General features: G+C 40.8%; 1 protein-coding gene across 1 annotated transcript; it reads right to left on the reverse strand.

Annotated features, from left to right (window-relative positions):
* Positions 1–824: 824 nt before the first annotated feature.
* CIPC (CLOCK interacting pacemaker) lies at positions 825–12,203 on the reverse strand. The gene is made up of 4 exons (XM_085061690.1): positions 12,086–12,203; positions 9,024–9,198; positions 7,956–8,125; positions 825–4,456 (listed from the first exon to the last, which is right to left on the reverse strand). The coding sequence occupies exons 2-4, from the start codon at positions 9,127–9,129 to the stop codon at positions 3,578–3,580; spliced, it is 1,155 nt and encodes a 384-aa protein (XP_084917816.1). The 5' UTR covers positions 9,130–9,198; positions 12,086–12,203; the 3' UTR covers positions 825–3,577.
* Positions 12,204–12,961: the final 758 nt, after the last annotated feature.

Raw genomic sequence — 12,961 nt, forward strand, 5'->3', positions numbered from 1 at the left:
GTGACAGAAACCTGAGAATTTCCTGCTTGAATTTCATCCACACTTCTATGAATATAAAATTTGCAAACACTGAGTTTCCAGTCTCAGGAAATAAAATGATGGCACTCCTTTTTGGATATAAGGCAATGAGATTCCAGTTGTTTTGTCTGGTGTCAAGAGCTTTAACCAGATCTCTTGTATCTTAGGACAAGATCTCATGCCACAAGGCTGCTGGATGTTTTGGGCATGACTGCCTAATTCTTCCCACAAGAGTCATGTTTGAACAAAAGAAAGACCGTGTAAAGACAGTCACATTTTGAAGAAATGTATTTTGGTGAAAAGCTGGTATACAGATTTGTCAGAGAATATTCTTCAAGAGAGAGTATAAATTTTTTTCAATCTAGTAATTCTTCCAGTAGCCAAGATTCTTACTTCACAGTTTCAAACTTCTGCATACCCAGCTGACAGGATTAAGACACAGCGTAGGAGTTCACCCTGCACAGACGGTGAGCATAATGTACACTCATCATAGAGACAACAGTTCAGAGATGGAAAAATCCTTCCAGGTTGTTCATGACAGATCTATGGCAGCGGTCACCCACGACAATGTATTTTTAGAGTCCTGTACAGCCCATTTCTATGCATGCTCCTCCCAGAGACCCTTTAATTCATACATACTGTTAAAGCTCACATGAGTCTCTTCAGAGAGATACATCATAGTATCACTTTTGGATCTGCACTTTCCCACATGGGCAACATGCTGATGTGGAGCTGTATTTAAAGCATGCTTTGGAACCAGAGACCAGGGACTTTGAAGTTCAACAGTACTAAATAACCCACAAACATTTCAAGTATATACTTTATTTCATTTGTATTTCACAGTCAGTTTCTGTAAAGTTTTACCAAAAAGATCATGTTTTATAACAGAAGTCTTAGGCTACTGTATTCAGACAACAGACTTTGAAAGTACAGAAAATATTTACATTCCAATGAGAACAGTAGAATTTCAAAAAGACATAGTAAAAGTAATCAAAAATACGAACATTTATTAAAACTTAATACAAAAACATCAGTCTGTCTGATCCATCAAGCTACCCCACTTGTAAGTTGCCAACAACAGCTGAAGCTGCAGCAGGCCACCCGATTGACTGATTAGACTGAGACAGCTGCCTTCAGCTAACTTCTTAACACCAAGTCTTGCTGTTTCAAAGATCAAAAAAATCTGTGAATTCATTGCTTACGATTTCCACTCAGAGCCTAGTATTTCTGTTCAAATCTACTGGACAACTTCCAGATCCTGCCCAGAATCAGGACTTTTCCTGGTCTTGATGTAGTCAACTAATTTTCTCAACGCATTTCCAAGCTAACCTATTTTATTACATTACAGCCAAGAAAGGAAAGCCCTTATTGTTTAAGGCTTTATCAGGGCTTCCAGGAATAAAGGCAGCTGAGAAAACTGAACAGAATGGTACCTGATGACATATTTACCACCAGGGACAGTCAACATCCATTTTTTAAAATAGATGTTGTATCAAGATTTCCCATTATCTAGGGATATGCTTCCTAAGGGCCCCCAGATTTGAATTCCAGAGTGGGTTTTTCTAATTCAGTAAATACTATTTAAGTCTGGACTGATGCCCAGTATGAGATTTCTAACCAGCTGCTGGACTTTATTCACAGATTTATTGAACATATATTTATACAAATTACACCAGCTGAAAGACCCATTAGCTGTAAGCACACCCACTTCAGCCCACCCTCCGTACTGCTGGGGAAAAAATACATGTGGTATTAGGAGGACTATGAGAGATTTCCATCAGCTAAGTCTCCCTAAGTCAGAGGGTACTACCCTGCAAGGCAAGTTTTGAATTCCTTTATACTCTATCAGAGCAGTGGAAATAGAATGGAGGTCACCGAAAGACTCATTTTTCCTTGTCTCAAACAGCTACGATTGGTCTTCATTTCTTCTGCCTCTCTTTCATCTCTAGATACCCTCAGCCCATCATCTTGTTTTCTAGGGCAATCGCTTCCTAAAAATACATACTCTGAACTTCAAATTCTCCTCTCTATTTAGTAGAATAAGAACTTTAGGAAAAGTAGGAAAAATACCCTATGCACATTCTCATAACTCACACCTCTAGGCCTATTACATGTATCTGATCAATGGAACCGCATCCTCTCCTCCTTGTAAAAAGCTGAGATGAAACAAGATCACCTTCTTCTTTGATAAATGGCCTAAGGTACCATCACATCTATCCTGCCAAATGTCATTCAGTGCAGGTATCACAACTGGTAATATTGTGTCTATACTGGACATGTCCTACATTATTACACTGCACTGTGGTACCTTGAAAGGCATGGCTACAAGCTTGCTACAGCTCCACTAGGGCAAACCCTGCCACGACATTTCTCTCTAGGCCCATGACTAGTATACAAATAAGACTCACATGCCTCAGCTTTGTAAGACATGTACAGTATTTCTTTTCATCAGTGTAAAAAGCATGAAATTCCTTACAAGAGAGAAGTCACAATTTCTCAAAACCACCTACTTGAGGAAGGACTACAAAAGTATTCTCTACAGTCTTCTGCAATACTGATTCCTAGAGGCATAAGAAAATGTAAAGGTCTAGTCACAAATTAGCAAGACATCCAGTCTACTTTCAAGTTTCTTTTTTTAACAATCTGAAACAGATGATAGGAGGAATCAAAGCATCAAATATCTAGTCATCTAGATGGCATGAGTTTTTGAAAACATTATCACACAGAAAGGAACATATCACAGATGATCCAGATTCGTTAGACAAAGGTGTTCTCAATTTTCTACACAAACTGCCTCTGGAAAAAGTCCCTTCAGATTGCAGGGAGTGATGTAGCTAAGTGTCCGGCAATGAAATAAATGTCTGTAAAACAGCTTTTGTAACATGACTACTGTGGCTCTCTGCTAGCAAACTCAGTATCTTATGCACACAGCAGTGTCAGCAGTATCTCAAGGCAAGCAGCCTAGGAATGTTATTAATCTATATGGAGGAAAAAATGTTTTGGAGTTTGTTTTTTGAAGTTCAAGCTTAGATAGATAAAATTTTTAGAGTTTATTTAAGCTGACACACCTCCTACCCTCACTACATTCATCTTTCTCTAAATGAAAAAAAAAATAAAAAGGAAGGGGATGGGAGAAATACTTATTTCACCTCACACCAACTCCCTTCACCTACTTGGAACTGATCATGGCCTAACAGTGGGGCCATGCTGCACGCTCAGAAACAACTACCTGTAGATAGGAATAGGAAGATGCTTGCAGAATACTGCAAATGACTGTCTTTTCAAGAATGGTAACATGCCAGCAGAGCACATCCAAGCTTCCTGAGACCAAGGAATTACACAGAGTTAGCATGGAATTCAAGGTCACACTGCAGTACTAAGTACCCATTCTGTCTAGAACCCACCATGCTATCGCAGTCCCACAGCTGGCTCTGAAGACAAATTGTTAACGGCAATGCAACTCTGCAAGTCTTGGACTCAAAAAAATGCTCAAGTACAAGTTTAATACAGGAAAAAGGAGGCACAGAAGTAACTTAACCAACAGCTATGCACCTTTTTACTACATGTTAGGATATGTGGGGTCTTCAAGGTTGCTATCAGTTTTATCAGATCCTGTTAGAGATGCTTCTAGCTCTGCCCATGACTGTGGTGCATTGTTCTTTATTGCCTCTATGAAAAGCTGTGTTTGGTGCTTCAGCCGGTCCAACTCGGCCTGAGTCACTTGATTCTGATGAATTAGCTCCTTGGTTTTTAAAGTGATCTCAAGCAATCCTGACCTGCGTAGGACAACAAGTGTATTCTGAAACCGTCTGCACTTGCTTTGTTGTTGCAAGAGCAGCTCAGGAGTAGTGCAAGTCTCTTCTGGCATCAATGGAGGGCTCCACACTGCAGATGGCATTGTAGTCTGTGATGCACTCTCACCCTCATGAAGGGTGCACTTTGTTGCCTGGAGAGTTCCGAAAGGCAAAAGGGAAGTCAAACCTGGCACTTTCTGAGTGTCACTGGAAACACGATGAAAACCAGGAAGAGCTGACAGTTTTCCACTTGTCACTAGAGCTGAAGAACTTTGCTGGTTCGAATCCTGAGGAGTCTTAAAGCTAACTGGTAGGTGCGCAAAAGGACTAGTAGGCAAATCTGTACTCGTCAGTACAGGAGAAGTCTCCATCTTGGGTACTTCTGTGCAGAGTCGTTTATGGCAAGTGGTTTCCTGACATTCTTCTAGATCAAAGGAGTGATCTCTTTTGCAGGGCTGTGGTGCAATTTTGGGATAAGAATTCAGGATGGGCAGGTAATTTGTGGAGTCATTTCTCTTTTTCCCAACAGGGTGAGGATTAATGGGAGGTGGGATTGATGGACGAAGAAACACTAGCTGTGGCTGAGCTGGAATCACTTCAAAAGATGGCTGCACAGTCCAAGACTGGAGCTGTGATGAACTCCCCTGAGAAGCACAAACAGGGAAAAACCACAAGTCTTACAAAAGCATTGTAGAAGATGATAAAACTTTAAATGAAACACATGGACTGTGTCATTTTTCCATATTTGATATATACCTACTATCCAATCAATGTGTTCTGAGAGTTTTCTATCAAACTCATCCTTCTCTTTCTCTGACAATAAAGCCTAATGCTGGAAATAAAACTGTAACCCATAATCCTTTCACTATGCAACAGCAGATATATTTAAAAACAATTCAATCTGAATTTATACATGCTCTCCAAAATGAGGATTACAGTGCAAGCTTATATCGTACAATGTTCATCTAAAAGTTCGACCCAGACTTGGGGTCAAACTACAAGTGCACAGGAAAGTTGAAAAATAATTAAGCTTTGTAGTTATGCAATATATTAAGAGTCAAGGAAAGACTGCACAGACATGTTGGGAACAATTCAGATTCCCTCTTTGTTGAAAGGTAGCAACTCAAATCTTCTCGATTCTATTCTTATAGCAAGCTTTCAAAATGGTTATTTAAGATACACAACAGCTGTTCTGTAAGTCTTGTAATTTGAAATACAATACACAGTTTCAATAAATTTAAAACCACGAAGTAGAAAAAAAAAATGCTGAATATCAACCAATGCAAGAAGAAAAGCCTGCTGTAAGCCCAGAGGAGTTTATCTTCGTACGTCTGGTGAAGCAGTGCACACTGATAAACCTTAAAAACATTTTAATTCAAGAACAATGCCCAAGTTTTGACTCCTCTCACAAGCCATATTCTGGAATATAGGGGAAAACACCAATTTTTACAAGACATTACCTCTTTTTCCTCCAAAACCTCACTACAGATTTTCAAGAGATCTTCCGGCCAAAAGTATGCCTGCTTTTCTCCAAAGATATCAAATGGTCTAGTAACAGACACTATTTCTAAAGCAAAATCTCAATATATTTAAGCCATCACAGCTACAATTATATTAATACATTGTCCTGCTTTTTCAATTCCTTTCAACTTGGAACACAACTGGCAGGCCTGCTGAAGGCACAGTTTTTAGTTACCACAAATACACATTATTTTTAGTACTATATTGAGTAATCTGAAATCCATATCCTTTCCACCAGTCCTGTAAGTTTTAAAATGGCAAACACTAACATGCTTTGCTAAAGTCCACTCCCCCAGTAAAGGACTTGGAACTTACCAAAAGCAGGTATTACCCGCTAATTAGGACACTGAGACTTGGAGATAATATTCAATTACCTACTCTGACACAATGTTTCTTTGGTTCAGTGGGCAAGAGGCTTATGGAATAGGGGTAGACAACAGCTACCTGTAAAAATAAATATTTCTACTTTAACACAGAAGAAAGAACAGTCAAAAGAAAGGTATCTGGAGATGTAAGGAGTGAGGAAGCATATAAATACTGCAGCTATACATACACAGGATTCAACATGTAGCCTTAAGAAGCAAGGGTTTGGAGTCAGCAGCTGTCATTTGCTGCACCACTGAACAGCACCTATCACAGTGGAGCCCCATAAACACAGGCCAAAAGAATTGTGGTAACTCTTTATCTTGTTTTCTTGGGTTATCTCTGTTATCTTTCTTCTTTTCCTTCTCACATTGCATTCTGCTCTTGTTCTAGTCAAAATCTCAGTTTCAATAGAGAAAGACCTTTATTTCACTAATTTTGCAAATTGTGTGTTTTGTTGCCTTTTTTTAATGAAAGCTATGAAATCTATCATCCTGATGTATGGGTGTCATTTGTTTAAGAAGCCTTCCCATTTATTAAAGACTTTTACAAGATTTACAGAAACCTTACCACAATCAGCACTTTTAGAGAATTAATTGCCACTTTATTTTTTTTTAGTAGCATTATTGTTAGCTGTTTACATTCTGAAATTGGGCCAGCAAGTAACAGCATGTAACCATCACTATGGAGGATCACAGTGGTTCCAAGACAGAAGGATAATGCTGATTGAAACTGAAACTGGAAGAAATAAATAGCAGTAACTGGATTAACTGGATGCTGCTTTTTATTTTTTTGGCCCAGCAAGCCCAACTGAGTGCTGTATTGAAAAAACCATTTTATGAAGATGACCATCTGAGATAACCAGGCATAATGAAAAGAGGCAGAAAGACTTTTCATTATTATTCTGACCTAGACTTGCTGCTTTTCTTTATTGTATTAAATGTTTTCCAATTTAACATTAATGTCTTTAATCATACATAATTAGACTTAGATATTAGGATGCACTGCTCAAGAGAACCACATGTGGTTATTTCATCCACCTCCTACTCTTTCTTCAAATTTTCTTTTTGCTTTACTACCACAGATTTTTTTAAAATATATTTCTATGTATGTGGTTGGATTTTTTTAATATCTATCTACACAAGCTACTTATTATTAGCTACTTCTCCTGATTGTTAGCAACACAGCTTGGGGTTTAACGGTGGAATCAGCACAGGTAATGTCTTAATTTTTGAGCTCTGGGCCAAAATACCAACCTTTGGTGAAGCTTGCCTATTCCCAGCTATATAAAAACTTCTGCATTTGTTTACACAGTATTTTGTCCACACATCTAGGAATGTGACTATGAAATAAAATTGTTTCTTGTCAAGATAAAGCACGATGCTCAGAGAACAGAACCACCTCCCCCACAAATGCATAATCTGCTGAATACTAACAGTGTTTACTAAGTCTTGCTTGCTGTCATAACAGATTCAGTAGAGAAAGAATCAGGATATATATTATTTTTCCCCCTTCTCAGTGTATTCTCAGGAGTATTCTTGTAAAAATACCACCTAAGAACTCACTCTGCTCCAAAAATGAGTGAGTACAGAGCGGGAGGTCTAATAATATGACAGTACTTTGGACTTCTCATATATTCTGTTAAAATGTAAAAGTCACACATGGGGGTCTCACAGATGTGCTGGAGGAACTATACATTACAAAAATACTGGAGAACATAAATAGGGAATGGAATTGTTGCAATGTGAGCCATCACATGCAATTAAGAGAAACAACTATTAAAGTAGAAGTACCACAGCTAACTTAGGGTAAGAATTCAACTTTTTCATTTATAACATTCTGCATCAGTGTTTTCCATTGCATATGAAGCACTTCTGGAAACTAAGAATGAGGAAACAAACCTATCGTCCTACTTCACCACCTTTATTGAATGAGAAAGGCAACAGCAGCTTTCAAAAAGACATCAACCTTTTCTGCTTAATCTTTGGTGCTATTCACATAACATTCTTAAAGATGAATTTTGGAGGGATTCTTTTGAAACAAAGAGGTTTACTAGATGGAGCAGAGTTTCTACATTTCACATTCCATCGCAGTGATTCCAGCTGCCTCTCAAATGAACAGAGAATCACATCAGAACTTTTTAAATTACCAGTTACTTTCTGCACTGCAACAACTTTCCACAACCTTTTTGAAAGGAAAAATGTTTTTTAAAAAAATTAGGAAAATGCAGTATTTTTCAAGATACTATTTTTTCCCTACCTGCTTAACCAACACATTTTTCATTACGACCATAGGAGATAGTGCAGGAAAGGAGCTGCTTGTGGTCCTCGGGCATTGCCAAGGTCCATCCTCTGCATTCCAACACAGCGCATTCAGCACATCCTCCGAGTCCGTCTGCTCCATAGCACTTGGGCACTCTGAACTTCCATCTGCCAGATGCAGAACTCAGCTGTTAGTTGCTTCACATGCAATAAGCTTACTACTGCCTTTCAGTTCTACTATTCTGCCTACTTTCAACCAAGTCCTAAAGAATAATAAAGTTTGGTTCTGTAATATTAACAAAATTAAAGCCGCTGTGACAGCTGTCAAACAGACTCTAATAAAAGGCACTGTATTTCAGATCAGTTCTTATGCAGACATTATTTTCTCCCCAAAAATCTATTAATTTTTGTTCTTTTGTATTTAGCCTCCAACAGACTGCATACTATCATGAAGGTTGCTCTAAAAACTGATACAAGAAAGCACTATAGGCCCCAGCATTGCCACATCTGTAGTTTGTGATGCAGGCATTTTGTGTCTTGAAATGTTCTATCTAAAACCCCAGTAAAGCAGGTATCTCTCATAAAAATGCTTTTCTCCTTTAAAGGTAATATTTGCAGTTTTGTTGAGTACTAAAATGGCACACCATGTCTATTATTTTATGGGTGTTATAACCATTACTCTCTGGTTCATCAGGCTCTACTGACAATATGGTCAGATCATAAGACACTCTGGGCAGCATAATCCAAGAACTCATTCATCACTAGAAAGAACAAAAAGTAATTTTGCCATCTCCATTTCTAGACTCCGAAGTGTAAGATTCTTTCATTAATTTTAAATTCCCAGGCCATTCAAATCCACAGGATGAACTTTATAACAAGGTAATATTTCACTTCAAAAGACTTTGATGGTATGATGATTGCAAGTGAAAACTGTCTTGCATAGAAAGGCCCTCTAAGATAATGGGACAAACTGCAAGGGGTTACTCAGATTTGTTAAACATCCCTAATTAAAGCAAAGCCTCAGTAAGGCAACATACAAAAAAGGTAACACAGTGGTTTTCAACACCTGAATATCCGGAGTCTTTGTCAGATTCAGCTGCCGCCATACTGAAGCGATGGTTAAAGCTCTTCATTTCCGTCACTTTGCCCAACAGTTCCTCAAGGGTGTCCATAGATTACTATTTTGTCTGTGTGCTTCCATAGTGTCGCAGGCAGTTTTTAACACCTTTTCCATTGAGGAACTACAGAAACAGTTAAGAACAAAGAAGAACTTTATCTGAATCTAAAGAAAGTTCCATCAGTATAAGACAACAACAGTGGCCGTGCTTGTCAATGTGGAAATCTCATTACGGAAGATTTGCTGTATCTGTGAAGCAATCTGCAGAGTGCTATTAAACTCCCAGCCTCACATTTGCTGTTTATCACACATTCAGAGTAGAAAATAAAGTTGATCATAGAAGTTTATTCTCTGTAAAACTTCAAACTATGCATGTTTCGTAACTCATTACAGGGTAGAAAACATAGGCAACAATTCTTTGCATCAACTGACACTTTGTGGAATCTTCTGAACTAAAGAAGTTAACACTTCGTGGAATTTTCAGAACTAAAGAAGTTTCCACGTGACTTAAGCTAATTTTTTACATTTCAGGAAAGTTTCCACGAGACAATCTTCAGTTTCCTGCACCAACAAGAGAACAGTATCATACAAGGCATGGCTTTGAATCCTTTAGTACAGGCTAAAGATGCCAAAACATCCAAGGCATAGGAAGGATGCAACTAACTGAAGCAAAAATATGGTACAGGTATTTTCCTTCTTAAAAAATCTTTATTGAATGCCATTGAATAATCAAAGGTATTTTAGAAGTAGAGATGCAGCTGAAGGGGCAGAACGCACCCAGTGTATTCAGCTCCTTTCTTTAGTGGCTAAGCAAGGCAGATCACAGGGCAGTCAATTTTACTCAATTACCTGAAGCAGTACTCAATTACTTAATCTTACTCAATTACCTGAAGCAGGACTATTGCATACTTAAAATTTCTAAGTGCATAGTAGATTCACCTGGAGAACACAGTGCGTCAGTAATTTCTAACTCCATTACAAATCATGTTGGACAAGATAAAAATTCCTTATTGCCCACACAAAACTTGGGAAATAGGAACACAATTTCTATACTTGCTAAAAATGTAATGCCCAAATCTAGGAAGTTTAGCAACATGGGCAACCAAAATAAAATAGCAAATACAAAATGTACTCTTGTCATCTGTAATTAAAACAATGTCCCTCTGAGTCAAATGGGATAGCTGCATATCTCCTTTTATACTGCCAGTGAGCTAATTGGAGACCTTAAGAAATATCTCAAAATGCAGAAAGAATGAAACACAGATCAAAACCTAATGTACTGGCCATGTCTCTCTACCCCCAAAAAGTAAAACAAACTAAAATTTAAAGGCTATTCATAAACAACATTTATTTCAAGAATGAAAGTTAATCAGGCCATATCTATCTTAAAAAAATTTTTTTGCCCCAAGAGCTGAATTACAAAACCAAGACAGTTGTGCTGGGTGAAGCTCTTACAACAAATATATCTGAACCTGCAAAGCTGTGGTTTTGTTAAGACAGTTTTCAAGAGCAGAGTACGTCATCAGAGAAAAGAATGTGAGTGATCAGTGAGCACACTGGGGGCTAAAGAAATCCATGCTGCTAAAAGAGAAACACACACTGCAATGCACTCCTAGGGGAGACAGGGCCTTAGAAATGCCCACACCCAGCATGAAAACACTGAAAGGCTGAAACGAAAAGCTACGAAAATGAGAAAAATGTAGTAACATTGTGGCCTCCCACACTACATACTTGTCACAACATTCAGCTGCTTCCTAAGGAGAGGCAGCCTCTAGTAAGACGAAGTTTCTGCTTCTCTCAAAGAAGGTAATTGAGAGTTTGGCTAACTGAAAACTGACAGAATGTAGTGCAGAAATTATGATTTCTATTATTATTTGTAGAAATTATTTTCCTATAAGATAACCCACTGAAGTTATGTCTCGTGCTAAGTTTTATATTTAAATTACAAAAACAGGAACTCAGGAGTCTGCATCATAGTCAGGTCATCAGTCCAGCAGCAGCAGTATCCAGGACAAGCTGCTTCAAATGACATTGCAGCAGACATTCTGGAACAGTCTACCCCAAAATGCAAGTTTCTTCTTCAGGTCCTGCCAACTGTTTGTTAGAAGTGTGCTCCAAGATCCTGAGTCTTCACACTAGTAATGAATTCTGACATGGGAATATGACTGTCTATCACAAAAACGATGGAATCTTCTTCAACAGAAGAAAATTTCCTCAAGCAGCTACTTGCATCATTTTAACTTTCCATCTCCAGTCACACCTGCTTGGCTGCTAGCAAGTATGGAACCAACACGATTATGTAAGCACAACCTAGATGCTATCCTTGCAAAGGAAGATGTGGTTTAAGTCCTGATCCATGCTTTCACTACTTAGGCCTTTCCAAAACAAATGTATTTTTTAAAAAAGTAATACACAGGGATGCTAAACTAAAAAAAACCCTAAACACCAAAACCACCTCAAACGAAAGCAAGAAACAGAAAGAGGGCTACAAACGAATAAGGTAAGAACACCTCATCTGCCAGCTTTGCATCAAGGGAAGCTTTGGGAAAGGCCTATACATCATCTTCTCTTACCAAAAAAAAAAAAAAACAAACCACCACAACCGAAAATAAACAAACCAGAAGCGCCACTCCCCCAAGGCACGGGCGTGAGATCTCTCCTGCCCATCCCCGGGCCAGAGGCGCTCCCCGGGCCCGGCGGGCAGCAGCTCCGCCGCGCAGCGCCACAAGAGCCAGGCGCCCAGGGCCGTCCCTCCCGCTGATCCCACCCGGCCGCCTCCCGGGCCCGCACGCCACATTTCTTCGGCGCGAGGAAAGCCCGCGCAGGCGGGCCGAGCCACCCGGCTACCGGGCCCGAGCCGCCGCCCCGCCACACGGCGAGGCGCAGCAGGTACGGCACGGTCCCGGGGCCCCGGGGCCGCCACCGCTCCCTCACGGCCACAGCCGCCGCCTCCCGCCGGGCCGAGCCGGGCCGAGCCGGGCCGCACCGAACCAGGCCGGGCCGCCCCTCACCTGGGCGCGGGGCCGCCACAGCTCAGCCGCGCCGGCCGCGCATGCGCCGCGCCCGCCCCGGGCACGCCCCGCCCTCACGGCCGCCGCGGGGAGCGGGCCGGCCGCGCCCCGAGCGCGCATGCGCAGGGCGGGCTGGCGGGAGCGCGCGCTTCGCGGGAGGTCATTGCCCGGCCTGGCGTGTGAGGGAGCTGGGCGGGGCGAGCAGAGCCGGGCTGAGGGGTGCTGCCGGGCCCCCGAATACCGAGTAAAAAAGTACGGTTCTTCCCCACACGGAAGGTTAGGCTTTTGTGCGGCCTCTCTAGCTCCATGAATGAGAGATGAAACACAGGCAGGCACTTCAAATATGAGGAAAGCAGCATCAAAGAGGTGTCAAACTTGTCTCAAAGGAGGAAAAGTTTGCAAAAAGAGGAATCATGGAATCACAGAATAAATTAGGTTGGAAAAAACCTTAGATCGTTGAGTCCAACCTATGACCTAACCACCTTGTCAACTAAACCATGGCATTAAGTGCCACATCCAGTCTTAAACACCTTGGGGATGGTGACTCCACCTCCTTGGGCAGCCTGTTCCAACGTTAAATGACCCTTTCTGTGAAGAAATTCCTTCTCCTCTCCAACCTAAATCTGGCCTGGCTCATCTTGAGACTGTGTGCTCTTGTCCTGTCACTGGTTGCTGGGAGGAGAGGCCAACCCTCACCAGACTACATCCTCCTTTTCTTTCTGGACTAAACACCCCCAGCTCCTTCAGCTGCTGCTCACAGAACTCGTGCTCCAGATCCTTCACCAGCTTCATTGCCCTTTTCTGAACTCGCTGCAGCACCTCAATGTCCTTTCCTGAGTGGAGTGACCCAGAATTGGACACAGAACTTGAGGTGTG

This window comes from Lichenostomus cassidix, chromosome 5 (genome assembly GCF_008360975.1).
Source record: "Lichenostomus cassidix isolate B80296 chromosome 5, HeHo_3.0, whole genome shotgun sequence".
Taxonomy (NCBI): Eukaryota; Metazoa; Chordata; class Aves; order Passeriformes; family Meliphagidae; genus Lichenostomus; species Lichenostomus cassidix.

Excerpts from the sequence above, each read along its gene's own strand:
- CIPC (XM_085061690.1), bottom strand. The coding sequence starts at position 9,129 with ATGGACACCCTTGAGGAACTGTTGGGCAAAGTGACGGAAATGAAGAGC. Across the intron at positions 8,126-9,023 it reads CAAAGACTCCGGATATTCAG|ATGGAAGTTCAGAGTGCCCA; the intron begins GTGTTGAAAACC and ends TGCATCTGGCAG. Across the intron at positions 4,457-7,955 it reads AAAATGTGTTGGTTAAGCAG|GGGAGTTCATCACAGCTCCA; the intron begins GTAGGGAAAAAA and ends TGTGCTTCTCAG.